This window comes from Melospiza georgiana, chromosome 5 (assembly GCF_028018845.1).
Source record: "Melospiza georgiana isolate bMelGeo1 chromosome 5, bMelGeo1.pri, whole genome shotgun sequence".
Taxonomy (NCBI): domain Eukaryota; kingdom Metazoa; phylum Chordata; class Aves; order Passeriformes; family Passerellidae; genus Melospiza; species Melospiza georgiana.
The window spans coordinates 11,620,229-11,632,566 of record NC_080434.1 but is presented as its reverse complement, the minus strand read 5'-3'; the positions used below and the strand labels follow the sequence as shown (position 1 = coordinate 11,632,566).

The following is a 12,338-nucleotide window of genomic DNA, read 5'->3' as shown; positions in this document are numbered from 1 at the left end:
TTTGTTGACTGGTCATATTACCTTTAATAGACTGGGATTTTCTACATCGCTACTAATTTGATGAATACAGTTAATTTTAAATCTTTCCTGTAACAATGTTCATATACTGCATTCTAATTTAAACAAAAAAAGCAAGGTACTTGCAGGCCAGATGTTATGGGAGACAAATTCTTCAACAAGTGATTAACATAAACAGCTCTTGAAGCATACATTGAAAGAAAAGCACTGTATTTGTCTACATAGTGTTTTTTAAATTTTCTTTTTAGAAAAGGTACTCAGAATTAACAGCATTTCCCTTGAGCTCATTATTTGATAAAAGCAGATTTATTTTGTTCATTAAAGCCTCCAAATCTATGGATTTAGCAGTGGACAAACTACCGCAGTCTTTTTTGCCATACCAGGAATTTTCTTTTGGCATTTTGGCAATCTTGGTAATTTTATCTGGCATATAAATATTAAGGAAAAGGAAAACAAACAAACAAAAACAAAACCAACCAAAAAATAAACAAACAAAAAAACTTTACTAGGCCTGAATTGATGTACATATTTACTATATATTGGCAGGCACTTATCAGATTTTATTCTTTCAGTGTTCAATTGATTTCATATCCCTTTTTTATTCTTGTGTGTTTTCTTTTATTCTTTCATTCTATTTTCTGTTGAGTTGCATACAGGAGATGTGAAATTACTCAGCAGCTGAAGGTAACATGCAAAGCAGGAAAAGCCTACTTGACCTATTTGGGCAAAATATCAACGTAAAATGGTTTGAGTTAGACGAGGCAAACCCAACACTAGCTTTGGACTGGCCCTGTTTTTCTTTTCCCAGTCCTGATTCCCCTCCTAGTATTGTGTCTATCCCTATCCATGGTTTTATTTTCCTATTTACTTGAACATCAAAGTATCTTAATGTCAGTACTGTTTGGGCAGTACCTCTAGTACCTGCTAGTTTATGAAACAGTAACTTTTGTCCTCACAACACATATCTGTTCCAAATACTGCAGAAATATTTAATGTCTTTCTAAGGCTGAATGTGAGGACTGCAGATTACTTCAGGGAGACAACAGGAATTTGCCTTCTCAGTTCAAGAAAAATAGTAATTACGGTACTTAGAGTCAATTTATTATTCAGATATATTAATCTATACATCTATCTATAATTTCTTTTTAAATTAAATAGGGCTGATTGCTAACTTACTTGTTAGTTTAGAGTTTTGTAGGAAATATAAAAAATATCTCTCGTCAACAATGTCTTTAGAAGAAGTCAAATGTTCCTTGATACAGAAGACTAGATTCATCCCAGGCACATACAGAGTGAATTATAAAATCAACTGTAAAATCATACTAAATTGCATGCTTTCACATTTAAAAGAATAGCACTCACTACCATCAGAAATTTACATCTGTAATTTTAGAATTGTGCTAGAACAGAATGATGACAGTCAAGATTATCTAATGAAGATATTCGTATAGAAACTTGGCATATTAGAATAAATAATGGATAATTGTTGGCAGAGCTGTTTTGAGGCAAAATGGTTTACATCAGATTGCAAAAATCTTAGAAGTTCTAAACATACAAACTACTAATACACATTAATGCAATACTCAGATGAAAAAATCCTAGATTGCAGAATTATTCAATACCTAGAGGTAGAAATGTTACAGAGAAAAAAAATCATGGAAAGAAAATTATATATCACACTCTTACTAGTGTATTTTGAGGAAGAAAAATAGATTTTCCTCTAAGAGGTCTTGGGGAGAGTTCTGCTTTATGCCTGTGTTAAGTGTTGTCCTGTTTTCCTCAGCCTCTCTTTCTGTGTTCCATACGTCTTTTAAACTCCAGCTGATCAAAGTTTTCAGTTCTGTCACAGCCAGAACCTGTTCTTGGGATGAGCACAAAGACAACCCAACACCCCCCACATTCAGACAGACTTACCGCACGTGGGTAATGATAAGGGTTGTGGCTGGAATGAAAAAGTCATCCACTCTGTCAAACTGCTTCCCCACGGGCTGGGTATGGATGGTGTGATGGGAAACGCTCCCACTGGCTTGGGTTATCACCTGCACAAATAACATCAGCATAAACTAGACAAGCATTCTTTCAAAATCAAATTGCAAACCAAATGAATAAATACAGTATTGCCTCTGTATTCTCTTGTGTCGTCTTTTCCACGTTACCAAGAAAAGGAGTGCAAATAATAGTTACAGATTTCAGAGAACTGTTACATACTGAAACACTTAGTCTTCATACTTATTTTTCCCCCTTCATCTTTTTTTATCAGTCCTGAATCCATATTTATCAATTTACATTACTAAAGCCCTTTATAGTTCTTAGCTTAAACTAAGGTTTTTGTTTATCTTTTTACTTACACTAGATCTTAGAGTGAGATTAAATTTTTAAGCACTTCAGCCAGAGTGAAAAGATGCTATCAACAAAGCCACTGGAACATATGGCTATGCACACTCCCAATTGTCATCAATCATGAGATAATTCAACATAGCACAGACATATTTCAGAAGAGCAAGCTGAACTGAGTTTAAATACTCCTTAAATTGTTATGAACCAATTTCATTCAAATCCCAAAATCCTGGACCTTCTCTGAAGCAAATGTTTATGCATGAGTAAAAGACAATTCCATATAATAGCCACTATGCTGTTCACATATATGCATTTAAGCGTGGATTTTTTTTTTTTTCGAAAAGGAGACAATCTACTTTGTATACTTTAATTAAAAATGAGGGTGAGGATGATCAGCCACTTTAAAATATAATAAGACTGACTCAAAAAATTATCAGTACTGGGGAGGAGTGGTTACTAAACTTCCACAGATTACCTTGCACACTCAAAGTTATTAAGGGTCTGTAGGTGTTGAAAAGGTGATTTCAAATGTTACTAATTTTGCTTTTAAAATTTCTCTTATTATTTTTCTTATATATAAGTATATATTAAATACATAAGGATTTAATGAACTTCTGAAGAAAAGGAAAACAAATTAGAAGCAAAATGAATTTTTAAGTTATGATATAAGGCTGATCATCATAGTCTCAGGGGATTGCTATAACTAAGGAACAGAAATTAATAAAAAAGTAGAAAAGTAAGTACAGCTTCCTGAGATGTTACTTCAACAACTGTCCTAGGTTTGTCACTGCTCCAAAGCATGGGAAAAATCAAGATTTTTAATATCTTTCATGTGAAAAAAAACCAATAAAGACAGAGCTTGACATGTCCAGAACATCAATAAGACTTTAATGAAAAGGAAGTATGTCTAAAGTCTAGTTTATCCTCTAATTAGGGACAAAAATATCATGAACAGCAACAGTTTGCTCTCAAAAGACTGGTAGTACAGAACATGCTGCTGTTTTCAGCTGCATTCCTTATCCTTCTATCAATTTGCCAGTTCAGACTAAGGGTCTTGAAAATGATGATTAACTTTTTGTGAGGTCGGTTGTTTGGCTTGTTTTCTGGTTACCTAAAATAATTTCTCTGCCTTGCTGGGGTCATGGCAATAGCGCCTAAAGGAAAATATGCAACACACTGCAATTACACAAAGGTTCAGCCTGTCTGTATTTCCTCACACATAATCATTGTGATCACCTCACCTGCAAAGTTGGAGAATTCTTTTCCATGTTTCCCCAGCTCAGCACCCAGACTTGATCATGCGATTTATCATAGTGTAGCTTCACGGGAACAGGATCTGTGCTCACTGCCTGAAATAGAACAAAAAAATAAATCCTTTGTCACATTTTCAAAGGAAACATAATATATATGCTTGAATGAAAAGGATGAGTAGATATACATTTTCAGACACTTTCAGACTGTATTTAGGAATTATGTTGTCAATTCTTGAAACAGCCCTCTGATTAATTCAGAGTTACTGAATTGCTGAAAATGCGTTTTTTATTTATTATGTACTCTAACACTTGGTATCAAATCTACACAATACTGAAGCCTTTAAGATATTGAAAAAAAGGTTTTTAATCAAGTACAAAACTATTTGTTTTCCTTCCCTGCCATCACTCTCACTTTACATATATTGGTTGAAAAACTACACCATTTACTGAAAAATGGTTAAAAAGGGAAGAGTATTCACAAGCCACATACTGGAATTAATGGAAGATGTTACTGCAAAAAAAATCAACATGATGTTGCTGCACCCAAAACTTCCTATCTGTTAAAACGTGTATATTTTGTTGAAGCAGGAAGGATTGTTTTCATATGTTTTCCAATTACAGTTGCTACTTTTCATAGACCTGTGATCAGAACTGAAGTGGTTTCCCTACAACTTTAAGCACTGTCACTTGAGACCATGAACCTGTTAAACAGCTGAGCTCTAAACTTCCTTTGTTACAAAAACTGAAGGATTCAGAGGTATTAAATGGGAGAACAGTGTAGTTGATTAAGAGATGTTATACACAGGCTAAACAAGGGGGGGATTACTTTTTTATTTTCATCATTTAAGAAGGAAAAAAGAGGTGGAAATTGTTTTTTAGTCTTACCATTATGGAACTGTGAAGCACAGCTTGTTTATCAGTGTGTCAAGGAGAGTACCAGCTGGCTAATTAAGTGAACCTAATTTAAACTAATGATGTAGATCCTCAAGATAATGCACTAATGGCTGGCTGAGACTGCTGATGATACTTAACTGTACTCCTGAGGTGTTGCAAGCGACCACTTCATCTAAGCAGAATTTGTTTTTCCTTTTGAAAATGGAAAATGAAGCCAGGTTGCTCACTGGCTCATTTAAAATCACAAGTTACCCCTCGAAAAAGGTCACTTGTGTTTGATAACTTCTTTCTGCTACATGCTAGAAAACAAGTTGTTTAAAATAACACTTGAACTGCTGTATAGCTAATTTGTCAAAGCATGTCAAATTTCCTTTTGGCTTCCCCAGCCAAAGGTGTGACCCATACATGCTCTGCCAGCTGCGCTCAGAGCTGGGGTCGTGGCACGGCCAGGAGGAGGAGATGCTGCAGGGTCAGGCACAGGCAGCACGGCTGCCCAGAGGGAAGCCAGCAGCAAAAAGGAGCTGAGCATCTCAGACTTTCACAGCTGTCTCTAGCTGAGCAGGCTGATCTGCCAGCAGCACGCTGAGGAAGGAAGGACGATGACTCTGTCTACTTCAGCCTCTAGGTCATCCCACTTAGCGGTGTGCTGCTATGCAGTCCTGCACAATTCCTGCTTTCAAGAATTTAAAAATGAAAGCAAATGCTTCCCTTGACTTTAGAATGAGAATTACCCGGATAAGGCAAAAAATTTCCTTTTATATATATCTCTAAAGATACAACACCTATGTTTCCAATACATTTCAATTTATTCTGCTACAGAATCCTCTAAAGCACTTTGAGAAATTTACCTGCCATAAAAATAAATCATCCTCAAATCTAGCTGTCACATATGTGCACACCTTTTACATTAACTTTCATAGTAGAAAGGAATAACAGGTAGAGTAGTACTTCAGAGAAAACATTGTAATGAGCAAAACCAAATAAACATTATTTTTACACAGAAAACAGCCTTGCTACATGACTTAAAGTCCTTTCAAATAAATTTTTAATTTTCTTTAGGGATTTTGCACAGTAATGGGAGTTTCATTAGAATTCTCTTGCTTTCAAAACATGAAATTATCTCCACATTTATTCCCACTAGCCTATGCGCTTTTTTGCAAGGTGGCTTCTTATTAAGAATGTAGAGTTTCTTATTAGACATCTTTCTTATTAAGATGTAGACTAGAAATAGTTACATGCACATGGACATGTATGAAAATTATATCCTCTGTTTTAACATCATCTTCACGAAAAAGGCAGTCTAACAAGAAAAATGCTCTCATTTCTGAACATTTCTGGGCTGAGTTTCTATTTTCAAATAATGAATTCAATCTTTATTTTACTCTGTGCTAGGCAGTACTCTTAAGTAATGAAAATAGACTGATCTGGAAAACTAAATTCCCTTCTGTGCTTCCTGTTTGTAAAAGTGTTTTTGTAAGTGTATATCACATGAATAGAGCAACATTTAATGGTTAGAACATTGTTCCTGCTTGCAGAAAATAAAGCTAGAAAATAAATGCTTGCTTTTAAAAGACAAGAAGACAGAGCCATGCTTGTTTTAAGAAATGCTAAACAAATATCTCTTGACTTGTTACTAAATTCCAAATTAGCCTCACTTCAATTCTAAAACCCACCCGTGAATCAAGTGTTTTTACTTTATTGTCTCACCAAAAATCTTTGTTAAGAACTGTGAAATGGAAAAATAATTTATTATGATTAGAACCATCAAAACAAGGCTTCCATTCCAGCAAAAGTTTTCCACAGTTGGAGTAAATTTAATTCTATACTTTCCTTAGTTCATAATGTTGATATTATTAAATTAGGGGAAAAGCAATGCTATTCTAGCTCTCAAAATAAAATTCCTCTGAAAGTGTTTTTTTTCCACCAGAATAACATGAAAGCTTCTGGAGTGTCCTGGTTTTAGCTCAATATACTTGCTAAGTAGCACAGACTTAGTGCATAAAGCTCTTTTCTACACTTAGGCATTCTGTATGTCTGCTTTTCAGCTCATTACAGAAACTAGAATATTTTTTTGATAGAACAATCTAATGCCATTCAAAAACTGTACAATTTTTTTACACACAATTCTTGTGAAGGGCTGAACTTTTAATTAGTGGTTAATTTACTGAATTTTACTTTTTAATTAACATATACCTTTGCAGTAAGTATCTCTGCAATTTTTAATGGTAAAGTGATATATATTTTTACATATTTAAAACAATAAATAATGTAACTAAAGACAAATTAGAAGAGCCTAGCAATGAACATATTTTATAAAGACTAAATTAAAACCTATTTTCAGTGAGCTCAAGAGGAACCATGTGCTTTTGACACTGAAGTCTAAATGCTAATAAATGCAATTATATTGATATTTCATCCCTCCTGTGGAGAAAAGGAAGCTGACACCTGAATGTCAGTCAAAGACCAGGGAAAGCATTGCCAGATATTCCACTCCTTCAAATTTGTGGACTGTGTTGAGGTTGCGGGTTTTTACTCTGTCTCCCTGAAGTAATATATCAAACTGGTTGTAAAAAAGTATAGTTTTTGGAAAAAAAAATTCATTACCCACTCATTTTATCTCTATTTTAATATGCAAAGGTAAATTTAAGTAAAAAATCCCCCCCTTTTTATTATTAACTTATTGAATAAAATATTTTACAAGTCCTTGACGCCATTTGGATAGTTCAAGTTTTGAGGAAGCCATATCTGAGTCAGCTGACACAGAATTCAGAAAGCAAGTGTTTCAAGTATGCAAAAGTATTACAATCATTTTTGTAAGTCATGCAATTTTATAAATGCAATTTTGTTATTTATTTTTAAATTTTATAAGCCTGTACAGAATACATGTGTACACTTACATGATGGAATAGTTTGAGCCGGAAGGGACTTTTAAAAGTCATCTAGTCCAAAACCTCTAGTGAGCAGGGACATCTTCAACTAGATCAGTTTGCTCAGAGCCCCATCTAAACTGACTTTGCAGGTTTCCAGGGATGGGGCTTGCACCACTTCTCTGGGCAACCTCTGACAGTGTTTTGCAAACCTCATTGTAAAAAAGTCTTCATTATATCTAGTCGGCATCCACCTTTTTTTTATTTTAGTTTAAAACCATTACCCCTCGCCTATTGCCACTGTCCCTATTAATAAATCTGTCTCAAACTTCCCTATAAGTCCCCATTAAGGACACAATACTGTCTCCCTGGAGCCTAACATATAATCTATACTTTAAAGATTTTTCATTCACTTATCAGTGTGAAAACCAAAAGGCATGAAGAAAAGCTCTATTTAAGTGTGGTTTTTTATTAACAATTTAATTAGGTTTCTAATTTAAAAAAAAAAAAATCAATGTTTTATTTACTAAAGGACACCTGTTTCCTATAAATATGATGATATTGATATAATATAAATAAGACTATGAGCACTGCCTTGTACCTCAGGGTTTGTGTGACAAGCTTTTGGTAGCAGGGGGAAGCTATATGGGTGGCTTCTGTAAGAAGATGCCTGACAGAGCCTGTGCCAGCACAGACCCGCTGCTGGCCAATATCCAGTGCATCAGTGGTGGGGTAAAACCTCTGGGATAACCTCTGAGTCACATAAAAGTGCTACTGTGCTTGCAACCAGATGAGAGAAGAGTGGGAACACGTCAGAGGAACAGCGCCACAGGTGCCCAGGTCAGTGGAGAAGGAGGGGCAGGAGATGCTTGAGGTGAGCCAGCAGAGATTCCCTCGCAGCCTGTGGTGAAGACCACAGTGAAGCAAGTGTGCCCCTGCAGCCCACGGAGGTCTGGGTGGAGGAGAGATCCACCTGCAGCCCCTGGAGGACCCCACTGGAGCAGCTGAATGCCTAAAGGAGGCTCTGATTCCATGGGAAGCCTATACTGGAGCAGGCTCCTGGCAGGACTTGTGGCCTCATAGGGGACCCAACCCGGAGCAATCTGTTCCTGAAGGACTTTATCCCATGGAAAGAGACCCCCACTGGAGCAGCTTGTGAAGAACTGAAGCCCATGGGGAAGACTCACACTGGACAAGTTCATGGAAGACGGTCTCGCATGGGAATGGCCCCAGGAGGGAGCAGGGAAAAGAGGAACTGCTCTCTCGGAGGAAGAAGCAGCAGCAGAAATTACATGTGACAAACTGACCCCCCATTCCTCATCTCCTTCACTGCTGGGAGGGGAGGAGGCAGAGAGTCAGGAATAAAACTAAGCCCAGGAAGGAGGGAGCGCTGGGGGACAGGTGTTTAGGATTTGTTACACTATCCATTATCCTGCTTAGGTTTTGGTAGGCAAATGAGCTGAATTTATTGTCAAAGTCAAGTCTGTTTTGCCTGTGATGGTAATTGGTGAATGATTTTTCCCTTCCCTTATCTCAACCCAAAAACCTTTTCTTGGTCTGTCCAGCTGGGGAGAGGAGTGGTGGAGTGGCTTTGGTGCTATCTGGCCTCCAGACAGGGTCAACACACCACACCTGGTTTTGCTCAAACTCTGTGACTGTATTAATCACTGTGGCATAACATTGATTTCTCTTTTTTACTCAATAATTATCCACCAAGCAGATACTCCAGAATCCCAGAGACTAAGAAAGAGAAGTAGAGAAGTTTGAATTCAAAGTCTCTGGTCTTAGCTAAAAGTGGTGTTTATTTTTATTGTTTTTGTAATTTCTCTGTCTAAAAGCAGAGTAACAGTGACAGAGTAGCAGTCCTCCACCTTTTGTAGCCAACCCTGACCTTTCTGTCAAAACTGATAGACATATCCTTGTGATGAGACTCTATTTTAGCCAATCATCATTTTACAGTGAAAAGAACTTCCAGTCAGAAACTTCCTAAAGAACTCATTTTCTCAACTACTCAAATACTTCAAAGAGCTATTTTCGTGTTATCTTCCTTACAATTGTCTATTGAGAAGAACAGTTGCTAAACAGATACTGCAGCTGAATGCTGAAAGTAGGTTTCAACATTCCAAATAATGAGTTTACTCATTATTTGGAACTTTTTTCCAAATAATGAGTTTTTTCCAAATAATGAGTTTACTCTCAAGATAACTGTATTTCTGTCTCTGAAATATGAAGGAAAGTCTTAAATTTTATTGTCTAAATTAAATAGTAACTTAAAAAAATAGAAATAAATACCTGTACAACTTTCTGAGACTGCACATCAACAATGAGAACTCTGTCAAGTGTGGGCTGGGTCACGTAAATGAATTTGTCTTTTACATTAACAGCAGTTGCCCAAACACACCGCTGAACAGGATCACCATCTGCTTTGGGACAAACTTCATCCTATAATTCAATACAAACAGGAAAAGTATAAGAATCAACACAGTCAACAATGTAATAGAGAGACAAATCATACTCATTTTCTTCTTTTTTAACTGTAAAATAAAACATCAGAAAATGCAGGGAAGGAAAAAGGAGAGTTGACACTAGGACATAAACTCATGTTAGCCAAACTGCATCTGTAAGCACCACAACTCACTCACAAGCACTATAAAGTAATTCATACACCAGATTTTGGGATGTTTTCTAGAAATTCAAGAAGTACTGTTGACCTGAGAAAGAAACCAATTTGGAAAAAAAAAAAATCACGTAGAAATAAAGCAAGCAAGGGGCAGGAGACCTTAAAACCAGCAAACCACACCAGACAAACAGTGTGTTCCTGCAGGAGCTGGCAGCTCCCACCCGAGCAGCACCAGGGTGCCCTGCAGAGGGATGCAGGGCAGGCACGGCTCACCCTGCAGCTGAGCACAGCAGCGAGCCAGGGAATACCTGACTGGGGAGGTGATCGTGGGCATGTGAAGGGAAAGGGGAGTGGTGTGGTGCTGATTGTCACACGGCAAAGGGGCAAAGCAGCAGCCAGAGGGATCAGCTGTTTTGGTCACCTGGAGTACTGATAGGTTGCTTTAAAGATCAAGAAGTGCGGCAACCTCTGCCATAAGACATCCTCATGGCCTATCTTACTAGTGTTAAACCAAATAAATACCAAATATCTTCTTACTACCTTCCCTTTATGCCCTTCCATTCCTGCAAAAGGATGAATTTGAAAAAAATAAAATCTGTTCACTTCAGTGAACTGATATTTCATAATACATATAACTATACATTCTCAGTCAAAATAGCTAACTGGAGTTTGCATGCTCACTGTTCCTGATTTGTGGAAATAGACGGCAAATCATCATGTATTTAACTACCCTATTTGCAAATACTTTCTCCCAGAAAAAGCTTGGTTTTATCAAAATTAAAGGTTACTTGGTCAAATGTGAAAATTTAATTTATGAAATAGCATGGTTTCTTTCCTATAGTGGACATTATAATTATTTGAAAATATGGACCTGAAAAACACTCTACTTGGAAAAGTACAGGATATATCAAGTGCTTTCATTTTTCTGACCTTTTCTCCTTTTGCCTCTTATTTTAAATTCTTTGCATCACAAGGGACAATTTTACCAAATCAAAAGTATTATTTCTTTTTGCCACTTATCTGCTGCTTATTCCTAATTTAGAATGCTCTGCCTGATACATCATAACTGGCCGCTGTGAAAATAATTATGATATGTCAGCAGATAATGACTCAATGTAGAATGAGCAGCAAGATATGATGAGCTCTTAAACAAGAATTCTGTTTCTAAGCATCAAACGCCTTTAAAAGGCACAGGAAACATTATGTGGCACAACACCATCTCTGGCACCAAGCAATGCTCTTCAAGAGGATGATGCATTTCAAGACTTCCTTTTCTGTATCATCAACATTCTTTGCCTGCTGTGCCTCTACATTTTCGAAAATACACTCAATCTTTATATGTCAAAAGAAGAAATAAATCAATTTACAGCTTTAAAAAAGAGAGTTTCTTTGCAGAAGATTGAAAGCCACTGCTTGCTTTTACATGGCTCCTAAACCTCAGCAAAGGGAAGGTGTTTCAGGAATCACATGATAAGGAAAGGTCACTAAACTCAGGTACTGTACAATAGCACACCATCAGGAACTTCAGGAGAAGTTAGAAATAAGTAACAAGAAAGATTTAGTTCATGCTGATAAAAAGCCACGAAGATCAAAGGGAGAAGTGAAAAATTTGATTTTTTAAGGAATGACAGGCATGGGACAAATGGGATTTTCATTCTTAAAAGTAGCTAAATGCTTTTCATTGTTGCACAAAGTCAACATATGCAAGTATGTCTCTAATATGATGTGCAATCATCATATCAGTAATCTATTGTCATTTGCCTTCTGGGTAACTGTCACTTCAAATGGAAGGTTGTTTCACTGATCTCATTATTTTTTATATTTATTCTAAATATACCCTGTCTTACTTTCATGTTTTATCTAAACAGATAATTACATCTAGATTGTTCTACACCATCCTCTTATTCCTCAGAGTGAGCACCTTCAAACAATGAATCCACAAATGTTTGCAACAAATCTACACAGATACGTTATTTTCATTCGTCTCTCTGGGACTCACATTAATTTTCATGAGTTTCTGGGACTGAATTCTACAAGGACATATTCAATATCTTATTCAAAAATTATGCTGAAGGAATCTGTCTTTCTGTCCCATGGCATCATATAGATTAGTGTAAACGATTTCTCTGATTCCACCTCCCCTTGTGGGATGTATAGCAGAATAGCAAAATACTTTAACTTAAGCACTTAGAGCTATATCCAGAGATGAGAAACTGCCTTTTACATTTTCCTGAATCCGAGTCTAAAATACTCAGAAGAGTATTTTTAAAGATTTTTTCACTGTAAGACCAGTGCCAATATAGTCTTATATATATACATATGTATATATATACACACAACCACACATAT

General features: G+C 36.4%; 1 protein-coding gene across 3 annotated transcripts in view; it reads right to left on the bottom strand.

Annotated features, from left to right (window-relative positions):
* Positions 1 to 12,338, bottom strand: part of FSTL5 (follistatin like 5) — a 270,766-nt gene that overhangs the window by 24,557 nt on the left and 233,871 nt on the right. For all 3 annotated transcript variants that reach the window (XM_058024913.1, XM_058024911.1, XM_058024914.1), the window contains 3 exons: positions 9,662 to 9,811; positions 3,597 to 3,704; positions 1,933 to 2,057 (listed from right to left, as the gene is read on the bottom strand). In XM_058024913.1, coding sequence (XP_057880896.1) covers positions 1,933 to 2,057; positions 3,597 to 3,704; positions 9,662 to 9,811 — 383 coding nt within the window. The remainder of the gene's footprint in view (positions 1 to 1,932; positions 2,058 to 3,596; positions 3,705 to 9,661; positions 9,812 to 12,338) is intronic.